General features: G+C 43.7%; 2 protein-coding genes across 4 annotated transcripts; one reads left to right on the top strand and one right to left on the bottom strand.

Annotated features, from left to right (window-relative positions):
- The first annotated feature begins 604 nt into the window (after positions 1-604).
- Positions 605-7646, top strand: LOC147163960 (uncharacterized). Its single transcript, XM_086093515.1, has 7 exons — positions 605-798; positions 905-1088; positions 1811-5047; positions 5510-5680; positions 5754-5926; positions 6014-6131; positions 6211-7646. The coding sequence occupies exons 1-7, from the start codon at positions 605-607 to the stop codon at positions 6454-6456; spliced, it is 4323 nt and encodes a 1440-aa protein (XP_085949641.1). The 3' UTR covers positions 6457-7646.
- On the bottom strand, positions 6519-16178 carry zc3h6 (zinc finger CCCH-type containing 6). 3 transcript variants are annotated; one of them, XM_086093517.1, is made up of 13 exons: positions 15915-16178; positions 15704-15814; positions 12902-13121; positions 12714-12833; positions 12397-12640; positions 12171-12319; positions 11974-12099; positions 10168-10282; positions 9978-10087; positions 9673-9896; positions 9189-9592; positions 8925-9110; positions 6519-8850 (listed from the first exon to the last, which is right to left on the bottom strand). In XM_086093517.1, exons 2-13 carry the CDS (start codon positions 15787-15789, stop codon positions 7412-7414), a joined length of 3423 nt encoding a protein of 1140 aa, XP_085949643.1. In that variant the 5' UTR covers positions 15790-15814; positions 15915-16178; the 3' UTR covers positions 6519-7411. The 3 variants fall into 3 exon arrangements, with proteins under 3 accessions (XP_085949643.1, XP_085949642.1, XP_085949644.1); XM_086093516.1 differs by having other exon boundaries at positions 15704-16178; XM_086093518.1 differs by lacking the exon at positions 15704-15814.
- Positions 16179-16237: the final 59 nt, after the last annotated feature.

Raw genomic sequence — 16237 nt, 5'->3', positions numbered from 1 at the left:
TATCAAATGATAAATAATTTTAGAGTGAAAAAACGAATGTTGTTTTCATGTAGTTGATTCGTGGTGTGTAGCGCCCTCTACTGGTTGTTGTGCACACAACATGTTCACGTTTGATACTGAACCACTTTTTGATATATTTCACACTTTCTTAAAGAAAAAATACAGCTCATTTAAAGAGATACTTGCAAAAAGAAAATTTGATTTACAGAAATAGTCTTTTTAGGGGTCAAAGCAGTGCTAAATTAATGATAAATATAACACTTTAGAATGCAAACAAATAATGAAGTCCATTAATGAATTTCTAAGTAGTAGCAAAAGTAAAATGAATAAAAAATAAAAATAAAAATGGGGGGGGGGGGGGGGTGAACCTAAAATTGTGTATTGATAATAGTCAAATTTCGTTACATCTGAATAAAGATCAGTAACAAAAATTATTTTGCACAAGATTTTCACTTCTTGGCATCTTTGACATGGCTGTTTGGTCATGTGACCCCCGTTGCTTAGATACACTGTCATCAAGCACATGCTGCTGGCTGCACTAAATTATTAACACACCGCATAGAACATATTTGGTTGGACCAGCCAGAAGCTCTCTCTGTAAACTATGTCTTCATTACTGGACCACGGCCTGATAAGGACAGCGGTGGCGGACCAGGTGGTCGCCCCGTTTGCATGTCACCTGTGTCACCTTGTGCTGCTGAGTGACAGCCTAGAGGAGCCCGAACACTTCAGCCGGTTAGAGGAAGCAGCTCGGGCTGTGGCTAAAGCTACTGGCAACATGGCAGCAGTGGTCTCCAAGTGTGTATTTCGTGGATTGTTTTCTGTTGCGCAACTGTGGATTGGGAATCACTGGTGTATATATTATGTCTAATCAGCAAATACCACCAAATGTTTCCATTTCCAGACAAGTTAGTGACACTGGTGATGATGTGCTACGTACGGAGATGGTCTCCCTACTGGAGCCCATCAAGGTGTCAGGCCAACATGTGCTGCTGGCGGCCCAAAAGCTCAACATCCAGCCCAGTTTGATGGCACACAAAGAAGAACTCATCGCTGCTGCGCAAACAGTTTTCCTCAGAGTTGTCAAAGTAAGGTTGTAATTGCTGGATATAAGATGAGAGCCAGTAGTATCTTGACTTATGAACGACTACACTTAAGAGCTTTTTGAGATATGAGTCATTGCATTGGTGTTAAAAGTGAAGACAGTTTGCGATGTAAGTGATGTTGACAATCTGCTGCTCAGATTTAATTATAACTGTTTGATTTGAGTTATAACTGTTTAGATTCAGTCATAACTGTTTTAATTTCCTCAGTAAAGCTTGATGAGTGTAATAATGTGACAGAACGTTTGAAGATTCTTCCTTCCTTTTCCCACGTAATTAGCCATCTGTTTTGGGGGAGAAAATGTGTTAAAAAGGATTCCTTTGTAAAGTTGTGTTTGCTGAGGGGGTGCCAGGTTGTCTGACCTACTGTATTTCCACATCAATCGGCCATCTGTCAATGTGTATAGAGTACTGTCTGTCTTGCTTGGGAGAGGGGCGGGGCTTAAGGGCAGCAAAGGAGGAAGAGGAAGGGGAGGTTTTTTTTGGGGGCTTCTATGCTGAAACTATAAGAACGACTACAAGTGGTAGGGGAGACACACTCACAAGGGAACAACAGCGTTTTGACTGTAACTTGTCTGTGTCCAGAAATGTCTGTAAAATAAATCCTTTGAAGGACCTGTTCACCGATCTCCAGTCTGATTTTACGAACACGTGGAAAACATAAGGATCGTTTTCTAACAGTGATCTTTTTGTTTTTCCTCCCTCAGGTTCTGTTAGTGCATGATGACGCTACGGTGAGAGAAGTCCTGGCAGCTGCCGCTCAAGTGTCCGAGCATCTCTCCGAGCTCGCCTCCTGCTCAGACATCCGGTCCCTAGTCAAAGTCTTCCAGGTGTTCTCTGACGCCTTGCTTCTCCTCAACTGCCTGACCACGAAGAGAGCAGACTCCTTAAAGGACCCTCAACAGACCCAAAAACTTAGAGACTCCCTAGAGACCCTAAGGAGGTGCATGCCCATGATGCACACTGCGACCTGCACCACCATCAAGCACCCGACGAGCAAGGAGGCTCAAGCTGCCAAGAGTTTTGTACTTGATAAGGTGAGGAGCACGGTGGATGACATTGTTAGCACTCTGAAAAGTGAATGTCAAAGAGGACCTCTGGGAGCTTGTGGCTTTTATACCGAGAAGAGGACACATTTGTCACAGCTACTGGAAGGTTGGTCCAAGTCGTCGGTGCTGCCAGGCCGTGACTTGGACGCCCTGGTTCGAGATCTTGTCTTTCACTGCATGACCGTGGCCAACTGTTCTCAAAGAGAGTCCCAGCGAAGCCTAGTGCTCCACAGTCGACACGTTCTCCACTTGTGGTCTGACGTCAAATTGATCTTAAAGTTCCCAGAGGATCACGAGGGGCAGCTTCAGAACATCTGCTCTTCGTTGGAGGAGCTACTCGAAAATCTCGACAGAGCAATGATGGCCGCCATTCTTCGTCAACTAATAGACACATTTCTGGTTGCAGCATCTGCGTTTGAGGAACTTTCTCGAGTGGTGAGGCAAACTCTGGCTGCTGATTTCTCCATAGAGACCAATCTGAGCTTTCTTCAGTCACCAGTGGAAGAGCTCATATCGTACTTGGATAGAATGATCCAAGTTGCCAGCTTTTTCTCCGCTGCAGCCAAAGATGCAAAGAGCCTGGAGAACATGGAGAACTCCCGAATGGGTCTTACCAGACTCCTAGCCCAGATTAGTCCTCTATCTCTGGAGCTTGCTGACAATTCAGTGCAAACGCTTCGAAAGCTTCATGAAATGTTTCCCATGTGGGAAGAAGACATTAAACAGCTCCAGGACGCTCTCAGTGACGTGATGGATATCAAGGAGTTTACTAGTCTCGCCATTAAAGAGATAGCGAATGACCGTAGTGGTTGTGACACCGCGTACAGACAACAAAACTATGATCTCTTTCGTGAAAACGCGACCAACGTAATATGTCACATGCAGCTGGTGACGCACTCAGTCAGGACACACTTGGACCACAGCGACGACCCCATCTACAGGAACGGCCTCCTGGTCCTGCTGAAACAAGCTGAGCTTTATCAAAGCAAAATGAACCAATCGGTCAATGACATGCTCGTAGGTGGCAGTCTGAACGTGGAGCACTATTCGACCTTTTCTGACAATGCTTGTGATGCTATTGGCCATTTTAAAGTCCTGAGGGAGGGACTGGATGGCCTCCAGCACCCACATCTGCTCAGTCCTCTACGGGAGGGCGCCCGTCTGCCTGATTTCTCAGACAATGAGTCCTGTGATCTGAATGAGGATCGTGGACTGGGAAGTTTGGATTCCTCAATTCTGGATGTGATTGAGACGGAAACAGAACGTGAGGAGGAGGAGGAGGAGTCAGATGGAGAATGTGGGGAATTGGAGCTGTCACCTAAATGTGAGGATGGTTTAGACACAGATAACATCTTAGAGGCGCCCAAAATTATCCAGATGCCCTTCGAATTTGAACTTCTACCCCTCCTAAATGAAGTTGTGACTGTGACTAAGGAAAAAGATGTCGCGATCCTCAGCCGGGTGTGCACCGGTGTTCTCGAGCTGTCGAACTGCTACTCCCAAGCAACGAGGGAAGCTTTAGCCATCGTGGATGACGTCGACTGTAAGCGTTTGGAAAGCTTTCGAGCTGAACTGGTATCACTGACGCCTCTGCTTGTCCAGACGGCTCAAGAGATGGCAATGAGCTCGTCGCCGGGCGCGGAGAACGTCTGCAGACTCTGTGCGCAGTTTTCCGACCTCATCAACAACATTCGCAAGGTTCTGCTACCAGGAAGCGAACCCTGGTTTCACATCGTTTACACTGAGCTGAGGCGAGCTCAGTCAACTAAGACGGATGGGAAACAGGAACTCAGTGAAGTGATGAACTGGTGTGCTGACACCGTACAGCTGCTCACGTCATCACATGTGACCCCTCAAAGTGGAAACCAGGAGACGCTGACTCTTTTACACAACAAACTGAACAAAGCCCAGAACAACACAAGACATCTGACGGAGTTTAAGGCCTCGTCTGATGGTCAGCTAGACCAGCTCGACGGGCTGTGTATCCTCTGGGGTTTATCTGTTCGCATTTTGTTCAATTCTCTGGACAGGATTTTAGGAACATCAGGCGCTATGAGCCACCACATTCCTCAAAAGCAACTTTCCGTCTTATCGGAGAGCTCGCTGAGAATCCAGCAGGCTGCCAGGCTTACCAGTCTAACTTGTAAAAGTGCTTTTAAATCAAAAGAGCTGACGGCTTACCAGGTTGAGGTGAAGACGCTGACTGAGCGCTACCTTCAAGCTGCGGAAGACCTCGATTTAACACCTAGTGTCATGCAGCTCGCAAAGCCAGAGCTCCTTCAGAGGAATCTTATCATTAAAATGAAAGAACTTTTGGGGCTTTTGAGTAAAGCAAATACATTTTATGACACTCCACTCCACAATATGGTCAGCATTGCTCATTTGGCAGCAAAGCAAACTGAGGAGAACAAATCAGATGAGGCACAGCAAAGACTTGAACATTGCGCTAATTTACTTCTTGAAAATGTCAAAGAGGCCACCAAAAAAGTGGAAGAGAGTTTCAACTACATGCGAGATTCCCGTGAACGTTCCAACCTGCGCTCCATTAACACACACCTGTCATTTCTGATGTCCGATATCATCAGCTTGGTGCTCCTCTTGGCGCACACCTGCTCAATTAGTGACACATTCAACCTAGAGGTGAAGATTCAGTGCTGGTCAGCCAAAGCTCACTATGTGGTGGAGGAGATCAGTAAGCAAGACGGAATCCACCACCAGGTCAAGGAGAACATCAGAGCAGGTCTTCAGGGCGAATGTATCCAGAATGTCTTGATGACATGCAATGAAAAGAGATATAAAGATACAGCTAAAGCTTCTTGGCTAGCATGTGACGATGCTGCAGAATCAAAGATGTCAGCTTGGATTGAAGATAGATCCACAAGTACTGAAAAGAATGTAAGTACAGTATTTAATGTTCAGGTTAGATTCTATCTAAACTGAAAATGACCTCAGGAAAGTTTGTGTTAGTGATTGTAGCCTAGTTGTTAGCATAAATAGCACACCTACCTTACAGTTTTGCGTTTGCCTTTTGTGGCGTTTTCATGGTTGTACTTTCGTGGATTTCCTTGAGATACTTCGGCGGCCTTCCCTCCACATTCCAAAACTTTTACAAAAACATGACGGAGGACGGGGCTTATTCTGGCCACAATATTATGGTGACCAAATGCCTTTTGCCTGGACATGTTTGTTTTTTTACATCCTGCCCAGGCGTCCGGAAGTGGGATTTATAAATTCATGAAATTATTTTTATTGTTTTTCCACAGGACTAATTAGCATGTGTTGAATTTGACTTATTTTTTCCCTTCCAATGGCATATCTGGGATTCTGTTCAAGATTCCTGTCGTCATTTCTCTGCAGGTTGCGTCTGGTTCCAAAGAAGTCTCTTCACTGACCTCCACCTCCTTTTTGCTGAAGCAAGAAAGTGCTAGTTGGGATCCCCAAGACAACAAAATAGTCCAGGAGACCAGGAAGATGGCAGACACATTGTTCCACATGACCCAATACCTGAGGAATAGAGGCCCAATACTAGTAAGGACTGCAGGGTACCTTTATGACTTTTGCTTTTAACATGTCTATCTTTGAGCTTTGCTTTTTTCCTTAGAACAAAGCGGCGTTTGTGAGTGCAGCCAAAGATGTGATGTCAAATGGCCAGTCGGTGACTAACTTTATTCAAGTCATAGCCAACCACTGTCTGGATGCACATTGTGCACTTGAGCTGTCCCTCATAGTGGAGCAGATTCTCACCATCACCAACCAGCTCAGCATCCTTTCCAGGTCAGATTAGCAAACACAGGCTAAGAAACAAACAAACCTGAAACTGAAAAAAAAAACAATGTAATGAGGTCACCTTTCGTACTGCAGTGTCAATTCTGTAACACCCGGCTGTAAATCGTCTGATGAGATCTTGGTGAAGAACACACAGAATCTACTACACACAGTCTTGAAGGGGTTTCATGCAGCAGAGACCGCCTGCATCACAGTAATGCAGGACAGACCTGCATTTATGTATTATGGAACGACATTAAATGTGCTTTAATGGTGCATCATTTCTGTTTGAGGGTTTAAAGCAGCCGGAGCCAAACTCGGATGGAGCTGAAGCGACCGCTTTGTGTTTCCAGTGGAAGAAGAACCTGGAGATCCACCGAGCCAAGCAGACCTCAATCCCAAAAACGGATGAGCTGGGTTTGAGGAAGGTTTCATCGCACTCCGTCGGACCGAGTCTCGCGTCTCCAGTACAAGATGGCTCCAGCTTGATGCTTCAATGGAAAGGTTACAATACAGCTGTACCACAATATTTGCTTTAAGATAACACATAACCGACTGTCACGTAACTGCAATGAAATGTAATCCATGCAATTTTGTCAAGTTTTGGTGTAAACATTTAATTCATAAGATATGTACAGCACACTGTAATTAAAAGCCGATGAAATGTACCGGTAAACAGAAAACAAATCCACAATCCACAAATACATGTCGTTTAAAAGGTTGTGAAAACAATACCAAAAAAAATCCAATATGGTTTAAAATACTCACACAAGCTCATTTTGCGGTTTGATATCAAACACATTTAAAACAAGTGTTAAACTGTTATGTAAGTGCATCTCAGTAAATGTAGTACTTCACTTCGATGAGGGAAACGTATAAATTCATGAAGCACAGGAAAATATCTTTAAGAAGGCCAATTCCTAATTTCTAAATGAAAAAGAAATTTGACTATCATACGTAATATTAAAAACATTTTGACTTGGTGACTTTTGGGTTTTCATTGGCTGTCAAAATTTTCAAACTTTTGGATCTGAACTACAGAGAGATATAAATGTATTGAGATACAATATGGTAGATTATGCTTAGTGATACATACAAGCCTGTCACAATTTAATGGACTTTATAACCTAAACGCATGTAGACAAATATTAACAGAATAATCTTTTTTTTATTTTATTTGAATTTTTTTTAAACAATTTCAATTGAGACACTAAATGTGGTAAAATGTCCACCTCACACTGTATTTTACAAATATGCTGTAGGGAAATGGAAAAACAAACAGATAAAAATGTTTGTTTTAATTTGGTGTTTCTATCAGTCCATATTATCTGACAAATCAACAGAGGTGAGCATTTGACCCAAAAAATATATAAAAAACACAGATGTTAACAAGTGCACTTCCATTATGACTGTGTATAAAATGAACGCACATGAATAAATAGATTTATAGCTAAATGACTGGCATGTGTCACCAATATAACAATCCTATGCAGTTTACTGGGAGAAAGGAGAAGCTGTGGGGTCAAAGGTCTTGAAGACTTCTTTGAGAGTCCTGTCTTCGAGCTCCTCCTCGTTCATGGGCTCGGGTTCCTCCATGAGACCATCTTTCTGCTCCTTCTGTTCCTCTGCATCCTCTTGTGCCGCAGCAGAACCTGGTCCTGCCAGTTTGGCCTGCCGGGCATCAGCGTACTGGGGTCGGATCAAAACTGCCAGAGCCTGGACGGGCAAATTATGCACTGCATGGGGGGTGGTGATGCAGTCCTGGGGAGGTAGGGGTGGACTATCGTGTGGGGTCTGATCGGGATCAGAGGCAGCGTCTGTGGCTTTTGTCTCCTCCAAAGAGACACGGCCTTGACTTGGGGAGTTGGATTGTGTTGGAGGAGTGTCTTTCTTCACTGGATGTTTGAGAATGCCAACTTTTTTAGGAGGGTCGACCTGATCCTTTGGAACCGTCTCGGTCTGATTACGGGGGTCGTACAGACTGATGCCGCCCAGGATTGTCGTGGGACTTTCCAGGACCCCCCCAGAGGAAGCCAGCCGTGGCGCGTAGGGCGGCAGCCTTTCAGAGAGGGAGGAGCTCGCGCTCGTCTTTTGTAACCTGGGTTCCACAACGCCCCCCATAACTTCCTTCTGACCCAGCAGCTTGGAGTCCAGACTTCCTGTACGCTTGATTCTGGGGTCTAAATTCTTTTGCTGACGTGGATCTACAGGTCTCTCTGTTGAGGATCCAGACGGCAGGCGAACATGACGCTCCTTTAAACGAGCAGCCGCCAGTCTGGGGTCAGTCAGCGGAGGGCTGGAGTTAGGGGGATGATCCGGCACACTTGTTCTGTTCATCTGAGCGTCAGCGATTAAAGGTGGCAGGGGTAGATTGATGGAATGCTCCTGTTTGGGTATCAGACACGGGATCAGGTCTTCAGGCGCCCAGACCACCGTTTGGGCGAAGTCCGGACGTTGAAGCAGAATGTCCACGCGAATGTGGCTGAATTGCTTCAGCTGGCAGCGGGGGTCCCGCAGCATCACACCTGGACTGGCCTCTAATGGGATCAGGACCGCTCTGTCTCGAAGTTCCCTCTCTGCTTCATCGTCCTCATTTCCAGTTTTTTTTTTTTGGCCAGTCGGCTGGTTTTGCTGCCGGTAGGAGCTTGACTCCGTAGGTCTTGGTTTCCTGGGGTCCCTGGACAGTCGTGGATCCAAACCGGCATCAGACTCCTTTTTCATATCAGGAGGTCTCTGCCGAGGGTCTGCCTTCACACGCGGGTCACTTGGTTGAGTTCTCTCCTTGACAAGTCGAGGGTCACCCAGAGGTGCTGCAGGGGCCGGTGTTAGGGTCTTGGACTGCTGCATCTCACTCTGCCTCTTCAGAGATTTTAAGATGGATGCGACACTACTTCCGCCCTCTTCGTCGCTGGAATACCAGTTTGTAGTTTCATCTGGAGGAAAAGATGAAACAAGTTGGACTGAGTGCTTTCGATGGAACATCTTAAAGATCCGAAGAGACACTCGCCTCTGTTCGTATTCTTATCATCTTGATTCTCTGCTCTCTGTGCATCGCTCTCATGAGGCTTTGACTCAGCTTGTTGCTGAGTCAGATGTAGAATAATGGCTTTCTGCACCGCTGCAGGTAAAGACTGCAACTGGACATCTGGACCGATCTGCTGTTGTAGTTTCTGGACCTGGTTCATTCCGGGTTCTACTAACACAGAACAGGAAAAAATCTATTGTACTTTAAGTAACTCAAAATTCATACAGGTGTTAACGTGATACAAACCGTGATGGCCCGCTGGCTGTTTTTGGAGCAAGTTGCTGAGGATCTCTAGTGGGTTCTGGCCCAACGGTGGAAATGGGAAAATGCTCTGCAGCATTTGTAGTTCTGGTATTGGAGGGAATGGAGGCCTCTGCATATTCATCTGATGGTTTATATTTCCATGAAATGCTGGCGGCGGACCAGGTGGAATTGGCTGCTGCATTGGGTATCCGTGTGGCAGCTGCTGTCCAGGAGGGCTCTGGGCGCTCATGGGTGGTCCTGTTGGGTAACCCACGGAACTTGGTGACCCTAAGGAAGGGATTGTGGTAGTCTCAGAGCCTGAAGACACCAAAGCCCCACTTTGGGTTTCCTCTGGTCCGCCACTAAACTGGTCATTGCCTTCATTGGAATCCTGGTAGTTGGACTCACTGGTAATGAGATCAAATGTACTTCAAATTAATTTGAAACTGGCTGATAAAACACTTTACATGCTTTTTATTTGACTTACGTCAAGGCAATTTTCTGTGCCAGGTCGACTGTAGGTTGAACCTTGATTTCGAAGAGGGAGGGGATCTTCCCTGCCGTAGACTCATCTGTTGGGCTGCTCTGACCCGGCGTGGGGAGCAAACCCACACCTGGAGGCGGCTTCGGAAGCGGGGCGATGCCTTGTTTTCTCAGATCCTCTAGTTCCAACTCATCCTCACGTGCGTTCTCCTCCTCTGTATTAATGATCTTATCAAGTGGCCAAAAGGAGAAACTCTTATTTTTGGATTCTCATGAGTTGTGGTTTTGTTGCGTTTTGACATGTCTCACCTTATTGAGCAACACTTTCGTCACATCAGTCAAAGCATCATGGGAAAATTTGCAGTTGTCCCCTTGATAGCATTTGGCTCCGGTGTGAAAGAACTTGCATGGATATTCACGTTCAGCCACAAGTTAAGGAACATGACTGATGCGGCAGGTTGCTTTTACAAGGTTGTGTATGATTGTCACTGAAGGATATTGTGCATGTAAATGCAATGGTCTCCTTTGCTGCAGTATCCCTGGAGGTAGAACTTACAAAGTTCCTTCTTCTTATCTGGAATGACCAGCTCATGCTCAAACTTGCACTGCTCCCCCTACAGGAAGAGATAAGTACTTACATTTTCAGTTTAGCGTTTTTGACCCTCCTGTTATGTTGCAGGTAAAAATTACTCACTTTCAAGTTAAAGAACAAATATTAGCTATGCAGTTAACAGTTACTAAAAGCAATGGGGTCTATGCCACGGAAGAGGCGGGACTTCCGACTTCCGGGTTTCACACATCAACTTTGTTTCCGGTTCCGGTTTGCGACGTGTGGGCCGCATACCAGTACTTGCCCTCGGTAGCACGTTCCTCTCGACAGGTGCGAGTGTGTAGTGTGTCTGTCTCAGTTGTCCAAAGCATTTCAGAAAGCTAAGACGCCCTGTGATGGGCAGGAGCGCGCGGCTGGGGGTCACAGCGGCGGGGGTGCGAGTGTTGGAACGGCCGGAAACTGCGCTGGTGTGTGAAACCCGGAAGTCGGAAGTCCGTGGCATCCACCCCGGCCCATATAACAATATTTATCTTAGATGCTTTTGCAACATTGAGCATATACTGGGTCAAACTGATCCAGGGATCTACTTTTTTTTTTTTGCTATAAAACTTCACATCAACAGACTATAAGAAATGGTTAATTTTGACGCAATGAAAATGGTTAATAATAAGCTTATACAATGTTTATTGGGTTTGTTTTGGAATGTTCAACATTCCGGGTAAAACTAATCCATTTTAAGAGTAAAAAAGCATAAATACCAATTTTTTTTTCTATGAAACGTCTCATCGACAGACAATTATAACCGTTTACGTTGACATTTTCAATTCAAATGTTATATGTTTATTGGAATGCTTTTGGAACATTAAACATAGCCTGGGTCAAAGTTGAAAAACTACAAATGTGTAGTTTTTTTTTGCTACTTATCAATTAAAATGGTTCACTGACATATTTTCAGTTAAAAGTTTATCGGAAATGTTTTGGAACATTAAACATAGCCCGAGTCGAAACTTTTTTATCATTTAAACATATATTTAACTGTTAATCATGAGCTATAATTCATCAGGGCACTTTTGCAACATTAAACTTAGCCTGGGTCAAACTGACCCATTTAAAATTTAAAGAACTACAAATAGCATGACCCGGGAACAATGCTTTTCCTGAGAAATCAACCTTACGAGTGTTACAAAGTTAAACCATACAGTTAGTATACAGTAAACCCCAGCATATTCACACTTTGGCATTTGCAGATTTTGGGGGGAACCAATCCTTCACTATGCATTGTTTTTGTGCTTGGTGTCAAAGAAGCATGTTAAAGTAAGTTGAGGAGTTTCACCCAGACATAAATAGTACTTTGTAGAATCAATAGGCAATTACAAAACTTTTTTAGGGGGCGCTGAAATTACTTGCAGATTTTTGCCAATCACAGCAGAGCTTGGTCCATATCCACGCAAATAATGTACGTAATGAATGACACTCAGAGACGAGGCTAAGGCTGAACCACTTTGTTACGACTACAATTGTTTTCTAAAGTGCTCTATCAATAAAGCAAAGTTGAGATTATTCAAGTTCACCAAAAAATAAGGAACATGCTTACAATGCTGACAATGGTAGTTAAGTTTAAAAAAATTAAATAAGAAGGAAAATGCTTCGAGCGTGGCCCATGCCTCATCCCTATAGAACGTTTGACAGAATACGACAAAAGCAGCAAACAAAAAAGATGGCAAAACATACTTAATTTCGAGGTAGGTAGCATACCTTGATGCATCGACCCTCCAGAAAGTACTTGCAAATGTATCTTCCGTTGTGTTCCACTGTGTGTTGACTGATAAATTCTTTGCTCATAATCAGTCGCTTCTTCTGAAAGCCAGAATTTTTGACTTCCTGTCAAATAAACAAGAACACGTTAGCGCCACACAATAATTTGTTGCAAATCGAAGATTTTACAGGCATACAGGAGCAGCGGCGTCCATGTTCTGGTCACCCCCTCTGCCTCGTCCTCCGCGTCCCATCCAGGGTTTCCCCCCTCTCATCTTCTTGTTCTTGTTGAGCATCCCTCGTCCTCTTCCAGGTCCACTCCCTCTGCCTCTCCCTCGCTGCCCAACTTCAGAGAAAGAAATTGGTGTTTTTTTTAATTTATTGCTAATTAACGTGTGTGAAATGAAATAAATATTTTCTCACATTGTTGTTTCATGCCCCTCATGTTTCCCCTCTTCCCCATCTGCTCCTTGGCATAGCGGCCCTTTCCCAGACCAAATGTTGAATCTTTGGACTGGAGGTACTCAGACTCATCGTCATAATGATCCTCCTCATCTTCGTAGTCATAGTTGTCATCGCTGTAATCGCTGTATTTGTCAAAATTGCCGCTTTTGTGAGGCGGCGACTTGTGCAAGTTGCCGCGTGACGATTTCTGGTCTCTTCCATGCTGGAAAATCAACAGTGACTAGTGACAATCATTAACTTTCTGCTTGAATATAAGGTAGGGTGCAAACACTCACCTGAGTATTCTGGATGTCACAATCGCGTCCAGATCCGTGACTCGGCTTGTTTTTGGGTCTCTCTGGACGGTCGTAGTCGGAGTCATAGCTGTCAGAACTGCTGCTTGAAGATGAGTGATGCTGAAACAGAAACAGCGAATGAAATAATGGGGCCAATCCAACTTAATCTGTGAGGTCACGTAGCTTACTTTCTGTCTGTCCCGTCTCCTCCTTTTCGACCTTCTCTTCTCTCTTGTCTTTTTGTAGCGTTTCCTGGAGTGCCTGTGAGATTTGTCGTCTTTTTCTTTTGCTTTGTCCCGTTCCTTCTCCTTTGCTTTGTCTTCATTCACCTCTTGGGCCTCTTTGTTTTCCTCTTCTATCCCGATTCCCTCATCGTCTATTTCTCCGTCTTCCAACTCACCATCCTCTCTGAAAAGTAATTTAAAAGGTGAATACTATTTAATAATTCAATCGCACTTAGTGGGATTTTTTTTTTTTTAACTGTTCCTACAGTTGATAAATGTCATTAAGCCTTTGAGGAGAAATACAAATAGAATAGAAAGCTGTAAATTAGCAAAAATTATCAAAATTTGTATGAAAAGTGTTTCGCTGGACTGACATTTTTTATACAGAAGCTGGAAAAAACAAGACAATGTACAAAATCAATTGCAGTCAATTACAGGGCAGACATGAAAAAACAACCATTCATAGTCACATTCACACCTAAGTACAATTTTGAGTCTTCAATGAAGCTACATGATTTTGGAATGTGGCAGGAGAGAAAACCCATGCAAGCATAGAAACATGCAAACTCTACACAGGAAGGCTAGAGGCGAGATTCACATACCATGCGGCCTGTGCAAAACACACATCAATCTACCATGTGTGATAAATATATGAGTTTTATATTCCAGGTGTAATGGTTAACCAGGAGTGGATGGTTGGTCTCTCCTTATAACAAGTTACTGTGATATAAAATAAATGTGAAATTCATGATAAATGCTGCTTTAATACCAACATTGTTTGCATATTTGGTGGACAAGGAATGTCACGATACATTATACTGTATCACAAAATTTTGAACCTTACAGAATACAATAATTTTCACAATATTGTGGGGAGGCTAGGGTGGGGGGAAGCACAATATTGTGTTCTTGTACATAACAGTGACAAATAAATAGGCTTGGCAATGTCATGTCATATGTTATTGTCATGTGCTCCTATTGGCTTAATGGCGCAAATTATTACGGGCTTCTACTTGTATGTAGTTCACAATGCTGAGTTCGGCTGAAGCGGGCGAAAAGTTGATGGAGATGTTGAAAAAAAATTTATGGTATGACTGATTTATCAGCGTGAAAACCTCTGCAGTGGCCAAAACATGACTAACTAAAATGAAACTGCACTAATAAACTAACCACCAGAGGGTGCTAGAGCTGCACAAATGTAATACAACCTCGCCCTGTTAACAGATGTGCTGATAATAATATCGCAATATTGCTGTTGTTGACTACCGCCATTTACTCATGGTTCGACACCCGTGGATTTGTTCATTATTCGCAGGGCATGTTTTTCTGTCGTCCTGGTTTTTTTTGTCAAACACGTTAGACTGTTTATCAGCATTGTTTGAATAATTTTGGGGGTTAATCCCCCCCCGAGCATTTAAATGAGTGCCAATTTTACAATTTCACAGGCCGGCCTAGTCTGTATCCCCCCCCCCCCCCCCCCAAAATAGCAGGGTTCCACTGTAGTTTGTTTTTGTTGTGAACCATCAGAACGAGCATATTTAGATTTTAAAGACAAAGTCTTTTTTTTTCTTTTAATTTCCGATTGGTTATGTTTTAATTAGGGATTGGCGAGTACCGATACCCGGCCTTATTTCAAGGTATCGTTACTCGCAACGCCGGCTGAAACTAGTACCGGCTGCCATTTTACAATTAGTAGCTAGAAATGAGAACATCTGAAAATTGCCATTAATTTCATGCAATTTTAAGAAAAAAATAATACATTAGCATATATAGGTCTTTTTTTTTTTTATTATCTGTCATAGTTTTGGGGGTGGAATTTTTATCTATCAAAACTATTAGTGTTATCGGTGACTACCCAAGAGTCGGGGACCCGTACTAGTATCTATCAATCTGACACGGTCTGAAAAAAGTGGTGTTGAACATTCCTAGTTTTAATAACATTTTGGGTCAGTTATGTGATTGTGTTTGTCAATTAATTAAATATTTGGAGCTCCCATTTCTTTCAACATAACTCCCACATTCAATATGAGCAAACGGAGAAAAAAACTTGATGGATTATTAACCCTATTAAGATACATAAATGTATCACAACATATTGTATGTACTGCACGGAAAGCCGTTTGAGCATGTATCCGACATCCTTGACCTTAAGTTCCATGTACTCGTATACATTTTTGTCCACACTAGTGTAGAACATTTTTTTGTATAACATTTCTGCACTTGACGTCAGTGCGCCACTAGTACCACTACTTAAGTGTTAGATGTTACTACAACTACTAGTAGAATTGTATAATGTACATGGACCTTAGGCTGGATATAAAGTCCATTGTGCTCAAACATCTTTCCATTGGCATCATCATTATCATCATCAACCCTGAGTGAACATGGCTCCCCTGCAGTACCGCCTAGCGGCCAGCAGAGGAAAGCTCGTTACTAAGATGGGCGTGTCATTACGTCACCTCTGCCTGCAGATGGCAACAACGCAGCAATAGATTCATACCAACATTACACATAATGATAATGATGATGTCTGCCATCGCATGGACATGATCGTGAATGAGTCGTTTCGACAGAGGAAAGCAGGAAAGCTACAGGCGATATTCAAATGCACTAAAATAGACATGCAAGAATTGTAAAGGGGGCACCAGAAAATGTATAAACTGCCAAATGTATGAGGGGGAAAAAACAGAAAACAAGCATGTCGAGGCACAGCACTGAAACGCACAGATGATTGTGTTAAGAATTGCATTAAGATTGTTACTCGACCTTTCGTCCCCTGCCAGCTCAGAGTCTGTCATGTTTTTGTCAAAAACGGGGGCTGGGGGACTGGAAACAAGGCTCACAGAGGCCATTGGAAATCAAATCTGCTTCACTTTTCTGTCCAGTACAAGAGTGAATTAAATCGAGCAGTCAATGAGACGTTGTGTTGTGACAGATGCTGGAAGATGTTCAGTCTGCAGGAAAAAAAAAAACTCACGGTGTTTCATGTCTCGACAGAGACAGTGTACAGACACTCGCCTCTTTCATACCAATGACGTTTTAACTCTGTGAGCACAGCTCGATACCCCGCTTTGCTAATGTCCCGTCGGTTGACAGCTGCCATGGTGAAAGAAGAGAGGAAACGGAGGGAGAAACAATCTGTGTTGTAACCATGTTCGTTGATTTCAGCATCTTCACGGGATTTCTCAACAGCTATATAATCTCAAAATGGCTACTCTGCCCCGTCGCGCACATTCCCAATCTCAAATAGTGTATTCGTCCGCACGTTTGAAACCCATTGCGGATCTAACCAACTGGAGC

The sequence above is a fragment of the Leptonotus elevatus genome, chromosome 13, assembly GCF_054856555.1.
Source record: "Leptonotus elevatus isolate MCC_2025b chromosome 13, RoL_Lele_1.0, whole genome shotgun sequence".
Taxonomy (NCBI): Eukaryota; Metazoa; Chordata; class Actinopteri; order Syngnathiformes; family Syngnathidae; genus Leptonotus; species Leptonotus elevatus.
This window is presented reverse-complemented; position numbering and strand designations above follow the sequence as displayed.